This window comes from Denticeps clupeoides, chromosome 14, assembly GCF_900700375.1.
Source record: "Denticeps clupeoides chromosome 14, fDenClu1.1, whole genome shotgun sequence".
Taxonomy (NCBI): Eukaryota; Metazoa; Chordata; class Actinopteri; order Clupeiformes; family Denticipitidae; genus Denticeps; species Denticeps clupeoides.
In genome coordinates this window covers 901,664-917,580 of record NC_041720.1, presented here as the reverse complement: position 1 = coordinate 917,580, position 15,917 = coordinate 901,664, and the positions used below count along the sequence as shown (strand labels likewise).

Here is a 15,917-nt window from a genome sequence, read left to right as displayed (position 1 = left end):
CTACTCTTCCTCTCTGCTGTTTCCACGTTACCTGGCCCTCTTGCAGCATTCAGCGACGCTTCCGGCCTCCACAGTCAGTCTCCCTTTGACTTCTGCAGTCCATCCACTCCCACGCACGCCCCGGTGCAGGCCGCGGTGGCCGGGCCGAGCCAGGGGCAAACCGACCCCTTCCAGCCGCCCAAAGAGCGCAGCAGTCCATTCCCAGATGCCGGGACTTTAAACACCTTTAGCACCGACAGCGGTGAGTGGCACCGTAGAGGCGCGTGGTAAATTCAGAATGTGGGCGTAACGGAAAGTGTATTTTATAATCGTTATTAATGGGCTGGTAGTAGCCTAGTGGGTATCACACTCGCCTATGAACCAGAAGACCCAGGTTCAAACCCCACTTACTACCTTCGTGTCTCCATGCGGGACTGTCCCTGTAACTACTGACTGTAAGGATGGTGGTAACCTAGTGGGTAACACACTCTCCTATGAACCAGAAGACCCAGGTTTGAACCCCACTTACTACCATCATGTCCCCGAGCAAGACACTTAACCCTGAGTGTCTCCAGGGGGGGACTGTCCCTGTAACTACTGACTGTAAGTCGCTCTGGATACGGGCATCTGGTAAACGCTGTAATATAACCTGATATAACGTGGCCCACATGCTCGGTTGTTCCCTCCAGGCCTGGCTAAGATGGAGCTGCCGGACACGTTCCCCGCGGCGGCCCTGAGCGACGCCCTGGGCTTCGACAGCAGCCTGGTGTCCCAGACGCCGGTCGCGCTGCCGTCACCTCAGGAGTGAGTCCACCACACACTACAGTTTACACACGTGCATTCAGAATTTAGGGAAGGCTGGGGTGTAGATTGGCGTTTCACACACGCTTTCCACGCCCTCTGACCTGGCACAGGTCGTCTGTGCAATGCCCGCTGGAGGAGATGCTGTGCCCACCCACCACCCCAGAAGGCCGGAATGATGAGAAGGCCCTGCTGGAGCAGCTGGTGTCTTTACTGAGTGGCACAGATGAGAGCGAGTTGGCTGAGCTGGACCGGGCACTTGGCATCGACAAGTTGGTGCAGGTGAGCATCGGCGCCAGGCGCTTTGGTACGAGTTGGGTTCTGCGGATCTGAGGACCTCTTAACGTCTCCGTCCTCCTCTGCAGGGCGGCTGCCTGGATCCCATGGTCCAGAGGTTCCCCACCCAGCTTCCACCCATACCTACCATGCCCATGGAGGCCAAGCTGCCCAGCTACCCTTCCCAGTTTCCCTCCGCCCCACCCCAGTTCCCCACAGACATGGGTGGTGGGACGCAGGGTGTGGGTTTTGCAGCTCCTCCTCGGGGGGCAGCCTTCCCTGGGAATATGGGAATGCAGATGAGACCCGGGGCACCACGGGCATCGGGTATACCCAACCAGCTCCGACTTCCGCCCAACCAGCTGAGGCTGCAGCTCCAGCAGCGAGTCCAGGGACCCCAGCAGGTAAAGCGGGCGGGACCCTGCGCTTCTTCATCACTCGTATTATTTACACAAATTACATGGACCCCTGTGTGCCTGGCAGCTCCAAAACAGACTGGCAGCCATGGGGCAGTTCCCACAGGGGGCGCACGCTGCACTGGGGATGCGTCAGGCGGGCATCCAGCAGCCACAGATGCCCTCACAGGTGAGAAACCCGGCCTGGATGGGCAGGAACATGAATCATTTTACATTAATCTTTAAATCATTCTTATCCTGATGTTATTAGATGGTCTATAAAATGGGATCAGATTTGCATATTTAAATACATATTTTGTACACTAAATTCTTCAGTCTGGAGACACATTACCATATTGAACTTTACAGAATGTTGAGGGTTTTTCACACGTTTTAGCTGTGATGTGAGCACAATGTTAATTCCGAGTTCACTGTTAAAACCTGTTTACTTATTTACTTATTAGCTCCGTGGCAAATTCAGGTCATGTTTTAAACATGCTCTTCCATAACTGTGCATGTGTCTTGGGGTGTCTATATCAACCAGCGCGTGCTGCACACCTAGAGGTCAAGATTTCCATTAGACGTGTGTTTGTAGTTGATGTTGTTCCTTGTTCCTCGTTCGCAGCCTCCACTCAATGCTCAGATGCTGGCCCAGCGTCAGAGAGAGCTTTACAGCTTCCAGCACCGGCAGCGGCAGCTCCTGCAGCAGAAGGTGATGCTCATGAGGCAGGGCGTCGCCCCTGGGCCCATGGGGGCTCAGCGACCCCCGAAAGGCGGCCAGCAGCAGCAGACGCCGGCGCAGGCCCCGCCTCCGAGCCAGGCCCCACAGTTTGGCTTTCCGCCGGGCTACAACCCCGTGCCGAGCGGCAGCCCCACCTCGCCCGGCCACTTCAGCCCCATGGCTGGCCCGATGGACCCGAAGCTTCCTGGAAGAGGAGCCGTGGGGAACCCGACTCTGATGGCCGGAATGCAGGGCCAGTTCGGGGCCGCGGTGAACGCTCCACTGCAGCCCGGACTGTTCCAGCAGTTTGGAGCAGCAGGTACGGCGGTTCCGCTCGGCGTCATTCAGATCACACTGCATCTACCCTGGCTCCTCATCCAACGTGTGCTGCTGCCCTTAGGACTGGTCCAGCAAGGAGATCCCTCATTCCCTCCTGAGCTGGGGCCGACCAGCCCGCTGCTGTCGCCGCAGAGCGCCACCTCCCAGAGTCCTCTGCTGCAGCCGGCCCAGCAGCCACCTGGATACCAGTCCCCCGACATGAAGACTTGGCAGCAAGGTGGCATAGGCAGCAACAGGTATGGGCATCACTGCCGAGGTCTTCTTTGGGGTCGTTCGTATGAAAAAGCAATATAATACAAATGCACAAAACCCAGAATCTCCTTTCTTGGGTGTGGCTAACGTTCATCTGAGCTTATCGTCCCAATTTGGTGTGTGTACCTGAAATGCCAGCCACAGGACTGTGACAGAAGTTCAGTATTTCGGCCAGTGGTACTGCTGAGGCGTAATGGAAGCCCACGTTGCATTTCATAATTAAAACACGGTTATCTTACTATATTATCGTTACCATACAGACTCAAGAATACTGGAAATCCATCCCAGTGGCCACATCTCTCCCCGTGTTTTCCGACCATTGCAAAGAAAGCACGTCCAAAGATTCTGAGAACCTACCACAATGCTCCCAAAACGTAATTAATGCCGTGAATACGTATTGAGGAAGTGACGTCATCTGTGCAGATACAGGAAGCAGAAATATTGCATCAAGATAATAACGATAATAAACTTTTTTTTTTTTTAATCCAGTAGTTTTTATTTTGTAAACCACAAATTGCTCTCATTTTTTATTGATCAGCGGAGTCATCAAAGTTATTTTTGGCTTTCCACTTCACCCACAAGCACATCTTTTTCTTACCTTTCCCCTCGGTTGCCATTTTTTCCCAGGTTCCTTAAATATTCATGATTTTGCATTTACCATATATGGTTGAAAGGGGTCGTGTAGATATGTAGCTAAGAGTGCGATTTATATATAATATCATATATTATATATATTGCTTGCAGGTGTGCATGTCTTCATGAATCTGACATTTTCATTTGGTTTTTTTTATCGTCTGTACACGTTTAATGCGAGTTCTCTGCAGCTCTAGAAATTCCAGTTCTTGAATGGATTTCGCTTGACAGTCCTCTCAAGGCTGTTCCTCATGATTGTGTTGCGTTTTGGAATTTTGGGGTTCCCTTATCTGTAAGCAATAATAAATGAATCATGAAAAGGACCAGGAATCGAGGAAAATGTTCCTGCCTTCGTGTTAATATCTATACAGCATGTGAGTTTCACTTTCTGAAACGAGCGACAAAAATATTGAGCCTTTTCGCAATATTACATTTTTTTTTGTTGCACCTGTAGATGGTGCATGTACAGGAAAAAAAAAACGTTTAATAAGCTTAAATAGGTAAATTGTTCTAATTACAAAAAACAATCCTCACAATAATGTCTATTTTTCTCTCCCCCCCCAACCCAGCTTATATAGCCAGACGGGCCAGACTCCCTCCCAGGCCTTTGGCCAGCAGGGCGTGTATAACAACTTGAGCATCACCGTCTCCATGGCCGGGGGCTCTGGGGCCGTGGGCTCTCTACCTCCAATGGGACCACCAGTCGGCATGGGCAACACCAGCCTTGGCAACGTGAACCCGATGTGCACCGATCAGGTAAAGGAGGCTCTTCTGTCACCGGGACCGCGTGGCTGTGCCGCGTTCGCAGGTTTCACTCGGCGCAACTTCCTTCTCTCTGCAGGTACAGCAGGTTCAGGTGTTCGCTGACGTCCAGTGCACGGTAAACCTGGTGGGCAGCGACTCCTACCTGAACCAGCCCGGCCCCATGGGACCCCAGAAGGGGCAGAGTGGAGGCCAGACACCTCAGTCTCAACAGAAAAGCCTCCTCCAGCAGCTGCTGACCGAGTGACCTTTGACCCCATCGTCGAGACGCCCAGAGGAAGAGCTTTTCCATGCGTAGAGATTTCAATTCTTCACCTTTGGTTTCTATACAGCGTATCAGCAGGGTCTCTTCATGCGGGGAAGGCCGCCTCCCCCCGACTCCTCCCCACTCCCGTGGCCGGGGAGCATCTCAGCTGGAGGGGCGGAGCCATCATTCCTGCTTACTTACTTCAAACGTCCGATTCCTGTACGGGGAGAACATCGCGTTCCAAGATTTGCCAAGTGGGCGAGGGCCGGAGATCCGTCAGCCGGGAGCTCAGACCGGAGGCTCCGCCCCCGCGCTTTCGCCGCCACGTTGCCTTGGCTACAGACAGTGGGGACGACTCTTTGGGAAACGTTTTTGATTTTAGTTTCGTTTTCTTCAGTTCTGCACAAAAAGCTCAGTTTCAGCTGGATCTGTCACTGATGAAGGCTCTCCTCTGCAGTGCCTGATGGGAGGGTGGGGGTCAGGGGTCAGAACAAGCATGAACAGTATGGGAGAGACCGCCGCCGCCGTTTCCTGGGAGATCTGCTGCGGAGCCCTCGCGGAGCCCTCGCGGCCCCGGCCGGCCTATCAGTGTTTGCCATGTGTTCCGTGTAGGTGGGCGTCCTTGTACAGCACAGGCGGGTGACGTTGGGGGCGGGGTTCACGCGCCTTTTAACTTTCCTTTAACGAACCGGAGAGCGGAAAACGCAAGTCGTCATTGGATCACACTCTAAGGTAACTGTCATTCTGAACTCACTGATATCATGTCGGGTTTTTTCCTTTTATAAATTTCAGAATCTATGATATGCCAGTTGTTATTTTATTTTTTTAAGGCATCTAGAAAAAAAAGCCTCACGGATCTACAGATGTAACCTCGCTAAATATTGTGTGTATTTTTGTGTGTGTGTGTGTGTGTGTGTGTGTGTGTGTGTGTGTGTGTGTGTGTGCGTTTGGGGAACCAGCTCTTGACTTGCACCTCAGGAGACGTTTGAGAAATAAAAAAAAAAAAAAAAGTTTTATCCGCTAGAACCATCTTCAATATTCCACTCAAGTTCAAAGTTCACGCACCCCCCTCGGTCAGCAGAGAAAATGAAGATGGCTTCTGTATGATTATTTCGCTTCTCCGGATCCTTTGACCGCTCGTGTGACTACTGTTGTCCAGTCAGACACTGTGTAAACGCCCCGCTGTTCATTATCCACTCGACCGTGCAGCTCCAGGCCGGAAGGTCGAAGGTTACGATGCCATGAAGAAGCCATCGTCGGTGATGGTACCCGTATGCAAGCAATAACCTTAGAATGGAGCAAAAATTTAGAACATGATTGAGTCAATCCGAGCGTAAGGTTCTGATACGTGTGTGTGTGTGTGTGTGTGTGTGTGTGTGTGTGTGTGTGTGTGTGTTTGTGTGCGCCACCAGCACCGCTTTACAGACGCATTGCATTCAGTTGGACCGACTGCTGAAATAAGTTCACCAACGGGACATCTTCACGTCTGAGGTTCCAGAATCCGTTACCTATAAATAAGACGGGATTGTTATTGTTCATTGATGATAATTAATGCTAAATCAGAAAATAAGAAAATAGCTGTACTCTGACAGGTAGAGCGGGGAAAATACATTTTTCCCGTATGTGAATACAGTAAATCCAGATTTCAGCTGCTTTCGTCACGACTTCACTTCTTTTTCCCCGTTCGGAAAATGCTGCTGCGCTCAGGACTGTATGTAACCCGTTGGGAACTCGTGGACGAAGTGAAGGATCCCTCTGCCCCTTTTTAAACACTACAAGACATAAGACAGTCCTGAGACATGACCAGGATCGCAGCACTTTTGTCCCGTTTCATTCATAAAGACCCGCTCTCTGTTCGGCTCGATTATGGTTATTTTATTAATATTCCCCTCCGTCATCGTTAATGCCAAATGTCCCGCACTATTGAACAGTGCCTATTAACCACGGGCGATTATTCTTATGCAAGGACGGTTGAAAAGGCGGCGGCGGCAGCGTGGTACAGCGGGCATACTTTACTCCTGGTTCAACGTGTACATAACAGACAATGTGAATATGAATCTGCTCCGAGTTTGTGGTAAATAACTACTCGCTTCCATGTGTTTTTTGCGTGTTTTGGGACGTGTGCGACTGTCTGGGCGTGTGTGTGTGTGTGTGTGTGGTCGATACTGTATATCTGGTCTCTTTCTTTCTTTTTTTATTATTGTGCCGCCTGCGTGTTTCCTGTGGGCGCTCAGATTGCTCTGTATGTGCGAGAATGGTTTAGCGACTGCTGAATGTGATTTTACTGAGAGCGGAGCAGCGTGGACTGGCTTTTGTACGGGTTAATTAACACACACACAAAAAAAAGGCCATATTATTTAATTTTTCTGTTGTCAAAAAAAAAAAAAAAAAAACATTTTTAAGCAGATCTTGAAAAAGTGGAACCTTGTCCCCCTCTCCCCGACCCAAGTGAACTAACTCCGCCGCGTCCTCGTCCCTCGTCTTTCTAGATTTACGTTTTTGCCACTTGCTGAACGATTTTAAAAAAAAAAAAAAAAAAACGACCAAAGCTTCAGAAACTCAAGACAGAAAAAAAAAAAAGAACACACACACACGTGATATCATATGCAAAACCTGACATGGTGGCACGAAACGTCCCGTGCAGAGCGCGTCACCGGCCGAGAGAAGTTCACCTGTCATCCCGTTTCTTCTCTCTTCAGCAGGTGGCCTAGTCTCTGTTTACAGGAAGACGAATCCGCAAAAACGCCAGCTATGCACCTTGTTTAAACCGAACCTCCTTCGCCTGAACATCGCCGAACGCGCTCTCTTACGTTCTGGGAGCGTGCTGAGAGCGCTAGACCGGATTCTGGATTTTTATACCACGTTTCCGGTGCCTCTTGTACATATTTTCTGCATAGAGGACTTATCTTCACTCTCTGACGGGAATAAAACATGCGAATAAACAATGGCGTTCACGCTCGAAAAGGGTTTTCTTATAATTAACCTTTGTAAAACGTGTTTGATGTATTTTACATGAATTTTTTACTAATATTCCAGGAATTTGCAAGGAATACAATCTAGTTTTGCACTTTATATCTCGATTTTCAGGAGAGAGGCCATCGCGTGTAGTTAAGGACCGTTAAGAAGAAGAAAGGATAAAAAAAAAAAAAAGTCCCCTGAATGTAATTTTTTAATAAGGAGATCATAAAATTGAAAACAACGTTTTAAACTACAGATATATTTATTTTGCTCTACCGAAACAGTCCTTGACGCCTCTCAGGTTGTTCGCTAAAGAACTTGGCCGCAGCTCTCGGCGCCGGCCCCTGCCATATATATATATATATATATATTCAAATCCCAACACACGCGCAGAGGAAACTATGCCAAATGTCTTCAGGTCTGAGGTCCCCTTTAACCCCGCCCACTTCGCGTCCTGCTTCAGCCTCCTCAAGAACATTCCTCTTTTTAAAACAACTCGGACGCTTTTATATGTGTGTGTGTGTGTGTGTGTAGCATCATCTTTTTTATCATTATTTTATTTCCCAGACCACGCCCGTCCCGGTAACGCCCCGACTCGGCCTGCTTTTCGTTAACGTGCTGCCTTACAGATACACGGCACGAGCTCGTGTCCTCGCCCTCCAACTCGTCTTCATTTGAATGGTTGCGGGTCCCCGGGAGAAAACAAGGTTCCGCTTTTTCCCCTTGTAAAATTAATATAAATAAATATAAATATATATTATACATTTTACTCATTTTTTTGTCCAGTTTTGTATATTATACTTGTGTGTAACTGTTTTCTGGAGAGGCGGGACGGTGCGAAGGAAGCCGTGACGGGCGAGAACTCTGCGTGGAGAACCCGACCTTTCCGAGGACATTGTAGACAATCAGTTACATGCTGGGTCCAGAACCTGGGGACAGAAACTTTGGAAACATCTACTGAATCAGTCTTATTTCTGAGTCCATTTCATGGAGTTATGTGGCTGCTCAAACTGAGTTTACACACACACACACACACACACACACACACACACCTTGTGCATATAGCCCCTATGTTGCTTTTTTCCAAGGTGAAGATACAGACCTTGAAGGAAATTATGATGCTTTTGACTAACAAACTCTCTATAACATCCATGAATGTGAGAATGCGACACATTGCAATAAAAGCACCGTTTAAAACCGTCGCCTTATTTATTCACTGCTTTTTGTGGGATGTTGTTTGAATATGAACGTATTTAATGGCTGGTCTTCTACAGAAAAAAAATGGTCCAAACACAGCAATCTTCAGCTGGAAATGAATTCATCCTCTCCAAACGGGACTTCCATACCTCCCTCTCCAGCTTATCCAGCTTCCCGGACCCCTAAAACAGGGGAGAGCGCATAGGTCAGAGGTCGCACGGGAAGGTCACCTGCATGAGCTCAAGTCCTTCAGAGGGCCGATGAATTCAGACGTCTGTGTATGAGATTGGTTTCTAGTTTCATTCTTCGTTTCATATCAAACCTCATATCTGAACACTTCATCCCCAGTCATGTACTGACTGCCATTTAAATCACTTTTCTGATTAAAAAGTAATGATTTAACTTTGGGTTTTTTTTGTTGTTTTTTTTTTATCATACTTTAACTGTTTGAGACCACAGGTAATATGAAGAGTGTATTATATTAGGACCAAATCAAGAGCACATGTACATACTACACAGTGGTGTAGGGCAGTGGTGGCCTAGCGGTTAAGGAAGCGGCCCCGTAATCAGAAGGTTGCTGGTTCGAATCCCGATCCGCCAAGGTACCACTGAGGTGCCACTGAGCAAAACACCGTCCCCACACACTGCTCCCCGGGCACCTGTCATGGCTGCCCACTGCTCACTCAGGGTGATGGTTAAATGCAGAGGACAAATTTCGCTGTGTGCACTGTGCTGTGCTGCTGTGTATCACGTGTGACAATCACTTCACTTTCACACAAATGTCAAGAGTCCCGACAGTGCGCAACATGCCACGTGTTTCCTACAGGCGCAATAAATGTAGATTTATTAGCAAAATTTGATCAGCACATGACCAGAAAGGCCTGATGCATCAAATATGATACAAGACTAAATGGAGCATCACAGTCTCGTTTTTTCTGTTTTCTTACGTTACAAGCGTCTATTAAACAGGTCGTTCTTTCATTGTGCTTAATATTATACAGCACAGTTAATTAATACAGTTTGTTTATCCATGAATCATTTCTAATTCTCCATACGAGTTGCTGTAAATCACGTGGAAGTCGAGGTGAAAAATCGAGTAAAAGGGTGACGTGTTCATTATTCGTCCGTGTGTTTTCTTGATGAAAAGAATAAAACGTGTTTGATTGTAAGTTATCAGATACGGGCAGGTAGTGATGGAGCAGATCTCCTGTTGCGGTCATGTGATCGGGAGGCCTGAAGCACATAATTGTGATTGCCATTCGATGTCTGTTTATTAATACTACTGCGAGATGCGAGAACCCCGTTTCTGGAACAGTTACAGTACGGGCAATGGAACAAAAATGTATTATATTTATAGTGTGAACCAACTGATAATAGCGAAATAGATCCAACCAGGCAGTGCTGGCTCAAAGAATAGCACCAAAACCCTCTACGTCCCCCTGAGAAATGCAGGCCAGAGCCTCCAGGGAGTGTCCAGTGTGCAGAGTCATGACTGGGCATCTGGTCACCGGTGACCAGGGTGTCGACGTGTCCTTCAACATTTTTTTATGATTCCATCATTTTAAAGAAGAACATTTTCGGTATTAAATATGATACTGATTTTTCAAGTCTTTTTTTTTTTTGCCGGTTCGGGATTTGAACACGCGACCTTCCGATTACAGGGCCACTTCCTTAACTGCTAGGCCACCTGCCCCAATTTTGTACTAATTTATACCATAATTACAATGTTACTCTATTTCAGCATTATTTTTTTATCCCTAAATGATTTCGAATTCTCCATTCACGCCTTTTTCATTTTAATGAGATGCTGTAAATCGCGTGACTTCCAGCCAATCACGTGTGTCGCCTGTGAAGCGCCCACTTTTAGTCAGACAAAATGGATCCAGTCCCAACGGTGAAAACATCTGCAGGTCTACTGCACGTCTACTTACTACCACGTGTCCCCGGGGGGACTGTCCCTGTCGCTACTGGTTGTGAGCCGCTCTGGACAGCTCCAAGGTCAAGCAACTTCAGAACTTTGTGTGGTCGTTCACCTGCTCCTGGACCTCGACAGCAGGCCCCTTTATGCACGGCTGGCGTGAAACTCGAACACCCGCTTGCTAAATCTGTACTGTTGCCGAGACAGAAGTGCAACAGAAACCCCTGGAGGCCAAACATGAAGAAATGGTGTCACGAGGTGAAGAAGAGCCGGCTGGAGATAAACCCGGATATCATCTCTTGCTTTACAGCTAACACGGTCACCAGAAATCCAGAAGAACTGAGAACATGGCTTCCGGAAACTAGCGCACGGCGGTCCAGCCACTAGGGGGGTTGAAATGAATCATAAAAACGGTGACACTCTGTATTTAACCGTCACCCTTGGTGACAGTGGGCACCATGACAGGCGCCCGGGGAGCAGCGTGTGGGGATGGGACCTTCATCAAGGGGACCTCGGTGGCAGCGTGGTGGTTCGGGATTCAAACCGGCAACCTTCTGAATACGGGGCCACTTTATTGCCAGCCAGGCCACCACCGTGTCCACGAGCAAGCCACGTAACCGTTGTGTCACCTAAATCCACAATATTTCTACTGCGGCTGGACGGGTTCTGGAGACCAGATTCCTGATGGACTTGACTGGTCCCTTCATGGCACGACAACCACTTCCACGCACCAGCCTGGAGAGAAGCTCGGAACCTGAACACTAAAGAAGTCAAAGAAGTGCAGCAAACTTCTCTAATAAGGAACCGGTGGACGCCGTACGGTATTAACTTCATCCTTCATCTCAATATTCTCAAAAGCCCGTCGTTGGGTTGGCCACCGATGTCTTCGAGGCGTGGCCAACGACCAAAACAAACCAAAAAAAAAGGACATTTCCGCACAGCCTGGCTGCTCAGGCATAAGTACGAAATCGGAGCCGGAACGTGCGTCTCTCTTCGTTTTCTGTTACTGCTCGCTGGGCCCGAATTTCCCACCTCGAGCTCCGGGTCTTCGGCCAGCGTTTTTCTGTTCATTGTGTAATTGTGTGAAAGGTCATAAATATGAAAGTGATTATTTATCCTTTTGCGCAAGACATAACCCGTTTTGTGGACATGTAATCATGAATAAAAGGGAATTTTGTGATTTTCGACCCAGCCAGACGATAGAACGTCCGTCTCTAAACTTTTATAAAGTTTTTAACCTGTGCAATTCCAAATACATCTGAAGAAAAAAAAAATAAAAAATGGTACGATAAGCTGCTTGTGTACGTGTGTGCAGCTTGTATTCACTCACTCTCCTCCACCACCTAGTCCTGGTACTGCCGACGCCCATCCTGGCACCCTGAGCACAGGGCGGAGTCTCTGCCTGCCAGAGGGCGTGTACGCGGCGCGTACTTTACATTTCAGTACAACTGTTGTCACAACCCTCACACACACACACACACACACACACATTCAGTGTGTCAAGTGTGGGGGTGTCAACTGAAGGGCCCGTCAAACCTCATTGAGACGTACTGTATGTATTATGGGCTTTTTAAGAAATAAATGTTGTTAAATGTTGATATCTGGACCATCACCATCCAGACGTGGTGGACGTGACAAATTCCACTTCCTGCTGTCAGACGAAGGCGTTCTGCAGGATGACCTTTGACCCGACACGCAAGATCCTGGAGGGTCACTGGTTCAGACTCCAGGTTCTACTGGCGGTCACGACGCGTGCAGAGGAGGAAGTCCGAGGTTCGGGTGAAGAGGAACAACGTCATGGAGAAACATGAGGTCCACGTTCCAGGTTCTTCGTCGCGTTTGGTACCTACAGTATCTGCTACTTTCTGCCAATATTGTGCGCTTCAAGTTTCTTGGTTGCGTCCAGCTGTCCTGAGCTCTTCTGGATCCCAAATTTTCCCATCGGGATCGAGGTTTTGTGAACCGCTGTTGATGGGCTGGCAAGAATCCGTTGTACCGCCGGCGGAGCCGTGGAAGCCCAGCTCCAGGAACCGGGCCAGAGGTCAGAGGTCAGGGGCAGTGGTGGCCTAGCGGTTAAGGAAGCGGCCCCGTAATCAGAAGGTTGCCGGTTCGATTCCCGATCCGCCAAGGTACCACTGAGGTGCCACTGAGCAAAAGCACCGTCCCCACACACTGCTCCCCGGGCGCCTGTCATGGTGCCCACTGCTCACTCAGGGTGATGGGTTAAATGCAGAGGACAAATTTCACTGTGTGCACTGTGTGCTGTGCTGCTGTGTATCACATGTGACAATCACTTCACTTTTTTTTTTTAGAACGCATCGTCCCGCCTTTAAGGGCCGGACCGCTGGTCTCGCGGTACCCCGCTTCCTGTTCAACAGCCATTTAAAGAACGAAGACTTGAAGAAGCCAGCGAAGAGAGGAATAAGAACCCCGCGCTGATAGAACCATCAGCGCACAAAATGCCGTTTATTCTGAGGCGGTGGACTCAGACTCCGCCCCCTGCCTTTAAACAGACCCATTCAATCGTACCAGGAGGCGGAGCTTGACCTCCCCATTATATGGCTATTTATCGCCGTGTCAAGTGAAACTTTGTTTTAAATGAACATGATGCAGAATAAAGCTCATTATTAGAATTCGTTAATTAGCCAAATTAGGCAGGAATTCGCAAATTAAACATCGAATTTGACCCTCAGACCAGATCCTTCTCAGGGCTGAAGGAGCAATGACAGCCAGACGGGGAACGTTTCTCTAACATTTATTGGTCATTCACACTGACGGACACCAATCAGTTCATGGTGACGATGACATCACATGACAAGGTCGGCGTTAGCAGTACAGAGTCGGTTGTACGAGAGCGGTGGACGGATCGGTACTCAGTGCTAATCCACAAAAAGCCAGTTTATAAAAAAATAAACAAGAACTGAACCCCAACCGCCATTTAGCAGCTAAACCAGACGACTGAACCCGGAGCCGGACAGCTAGAGCATGCAGAACCCCGGAGCCCCAGTCTGTCCCCAGGGGGCGCTGCCCACTACGCCCTGGACAGTCCCGGCGAGGAGCTCAGCGTGACTAGAACCTTCAGAAACTCGACAACCAAAAAATTGTATTAAATTAAAAAAGGGCAGATTAACGGTCCCCATCGTCCACACGTCACGAGTTCCTCCGCAGAACCAACAGACAGGTGAGGAACAGAGACGGAGGTCCACTCCGCAGTCCCGGGTCCCAGAGAGACATGACCGTCCTCCCTCGCCCCTCCATCGGGTCACTTCCCCACGCGCTGCTCACAGGCGGCGTAGCGCTGGAGCGCGGCCAGAAAGTCCTCGTACGAGACGTCCACGTGGGACGGCAGGGAGCTGCAGAGAGAACCAAGGGACACGCGTAGCATCAGAGCGTTTATACGCACGATACGAATATTCCGAACCTCCTCCGCCTACTTACATGATCTCGGTGAGCCTGATGTGCCACGGCAGGAAGCCCACGGTGCTCTGGACCGAGCCGAACTTCAACACCAGGTCCGGATCGGGGACATTCTTGGACTCTGAAGGAGTCCACGTGTACATGGGGACAGCAGGAGAGAAACGGTGACGGTGAAGCGCGGCGAAACAAGCACATGACACAGGGAGGCTCCGCCCACTCCTCTCACCCCTGAGCAGCGAGTCCAGCGCGGCGACGTCCACGTCCTCGGGCGTCCCCTCCCGCCGCTCCACCGCCCGGCACAGCTGCCGCGCCGCCTCCACGATGCCCAGCTTCCCGTCGCCGGGACACAGGACCTTCACCGCGGTCTGGCAGGAGAGACCCGTGCCCGTCCCGGAGCACGAGGGACCCTCACCACCGCGCTCCTGCCGCTCGGCGCCGCCGCTCAGCAGCTCCACCGAGAAGCGGGGCGCCTCCGGGCCCAGAAGCTCCCGCTGCTGCTGGAGGATCTGCTCCATGAGCCTGGACGGGTTCCTCCTGAAGGAACCTGCAGGTGGGAGCGAGAGACCATTTTACAGCCAGGGACCCCGCTTTTTATTTCCCGCGGGGGACCCCGCTTTTTATACCACCGCGAACGACCCCGCTTTTTATACCACCGCGAACGCTGCTTTTTTTGACAGCCACCTAGGACCCCACTTTTTTTTTTTTTTTTACACCCGGGAACCCCGCTTTTTTGACACACCCGGGAACCCCGCTTTTTTGACACACCCGGGAACCCCGCTTTTTTGACACACCCGGGAACCCCGCTTTTTGTACCACCGCGAACGCTGCTTTTTTTGACAGCCACCTAGGACCCCACTTTTTTTTTACACCCGGGAACCCCGCTTTTTTTACACACCCGGGAACCCCGCTTTTTTACACACCCGGGAACCCCGCTTTTTTTGACAGCCACCTAGGACCCCACTTTTTTTCTTTTTTTTTTTTTCACCCGGGAACCCCGCTTTTTTACACACCCGGGGACCCCGCTTTTTATACCACCGCGGACGCTGCTTTTTTTGACAGCCACCTAGGACCCCACTTTTTTTCTTTTTTTTTTTTTTTTACACCCGGGAACCCCACTTTTTTTTACACACCCGGGAACCCCACTTTGTATACCACCGCGGACGCTGCTTTTTTTGACAGCCACCTAGGACCCCACTTTTTTTTTTTTTTTTTTTTTTTTTACACCCGGGAACCCCACTTTTTTTTACACACCCGGGAACCCCACTTTGTATACCACCGCGGACGCTGCTTTTTTTGACAGCCACCTAGGACCCCACTTTTTTTTTGCACACCCGGGAAACGCACTTCTTTACAGCTGGAAAACCCCCTTTTTACACTTGGGAACCCCACGTTTTACACCCGGGAACCCCAGAAACCACGTGACCGCCCTACCTTGGCCGTCGTACACGCTGACGTAGGACACGCCCGCCGCGGCGCACCACACCACCAGGGCGGCGACGTCCGGGTACCGCGGTTCCTCGTCCGCGACCAGCAGCCCGACGTGGGCCGGCAGCTTGTCCGGCGCCCCGGCGCGGCGGCCCGGCCGCTTCCCGGGGCGCCCGTGGTCGTGGAAGCCCAGGGCGAGGGGCATGAGCAGCGCGGCCGTCGCCCGCCTCCACAGGCGGCTGCGCAGCCAAAGCAGCAGCGTCCGCTGGAGCTGCAGCAGGGCGAGCAGCAGGCGCCACACGAAGCCGTACAGCGGCGCCATGGACGCGGCCAGAGGAGTCCCGGAGCCGCTCGGTGCCAACACTTCACTTCCCCGCCGCCATCGCCGTCCGAACCCGTGACCTGGTGCTCCGTGATTGGCCGGCGGGAGCACGTGGTCGCTGTGACGTTTTCATCACGTGACGGGAATTCATAATAAATACAGACACGCCCGGACACACGTAAAAACGCTGTTTTTTTCCCTTCAAAGATATTTTTTATTGACTTTAAACAAGAGAAAGACAAAAAAAAAAATACAATGCACACTATATAAAAAAT

The 15,917-nt window shown here is 50.3% G+C and overlaps 3 protein-coding genes across 4 annotated transcripts in view; 1 reads left to right on the top strand and 2 right to left on the bottom strand.

Moving 5' to 3' along the window:
• Window positions 1–6,956, top strand: part of ncoa1 (nuclear receptor coactivator 1) — a 41,878-nt gene extending 34,922 nt beyond the window's left edge. For both annotated transcript variants that reach the window (XM_029002045.1, XM_029002044.1), the window contains exons 13-21: window positions 47–241; window positions 669–783; window positions 894–1,062; window positions 1,146–1,460; window positions 1,540–1,641; window positions 2,077–2,491; window positions 2,573–2,747; window positions 3,966–4,152; window positions 4,238–6,956. In XM_029002045.1, the coding sequence (XP_028857878.1) occupies window positions 47–241; window positions 669–783; window positions 894–1,062; window positions 1,146–1,460; window positions 1,540–1,641; window positions 2,077–2,491; window positions 2,573–2,747; window positions 3,966–4,152; window positions 4,238–4,405 (1,841 nt within the window). In that variant the 3' untranslated portion in view covers window positions 4,406–6,956. The remainder of the gene's footprint in view (window positions 1–46; window positions 242–668; window positions 784–893; window positions 1,063–1,145; window positions 1,461–1,539; window positions 1,642–2,076; window positions 2,492–2,572; window positions 2,748–3,965; window positions 4,153–4,237) is intronic.
• LOC114802910 (delta(14)-sterol reductase-like) overlaps window positions 1–15,917 on the bottom strand; it is a 212,756-nt gene that overhangs the window by 137,443 nt on the left and 59,396 nt on the right. The gene's annotated exons all lie outside the window — the stretch shown is intronic.
• LOC114802920 (dehydrodolichyl diphosphate synthase complex subunit nus1-like) lies at window positions 13,218–15,720 on the bottom strand. Its single transcript, XM_029002066.1, has 4 exons — window positions 15,327–15,720; window positions 14,122–14,439; window positions 13,917–14,016; window positions 13,218–13,831 (listed from the first exon to the last, which is right to left on the bottom strand). Exons 1-4 carry the CDS (start codon window positions 15,640–15,642, stop codon window positions 13,741–13,743), a joined length of 825 nt encoding a protein of 274 aa, XP_028857899.1. The 5' UTR covers window positions 15,643–15,720; the 3' UTR covers window positions 13,218–13,740.

What these genes read in the sequence shown, in the direction of transcription:
- LOC114802920 (XM_029002066.1), bottom strand. Translation starts at nt 15,642, where the DNA reads ATGGCGCCGCTGTACGGCTTCGTGTGGCGCCTGCTGCTCGCCCTGCTG. An exon ending in CAGCGTGTACGACGGCCAAG is followed by an intron (nt 14,440 to 15,326) that starts GTAGGGCGGTCA and finishes TCCCACCTGCAG; the next exon opens with GTTCCTTCAGGAGGAACCCG. An exon ending in ATCAGGCTCACCGAGATCAT is followed by an intron (nt 13,832 to 13,916) that starts GTAAGTAGGCGG and finishes TTCTCTCTGCAG; the next exon opens with CTCCCTGCCGTCCCACGTGG.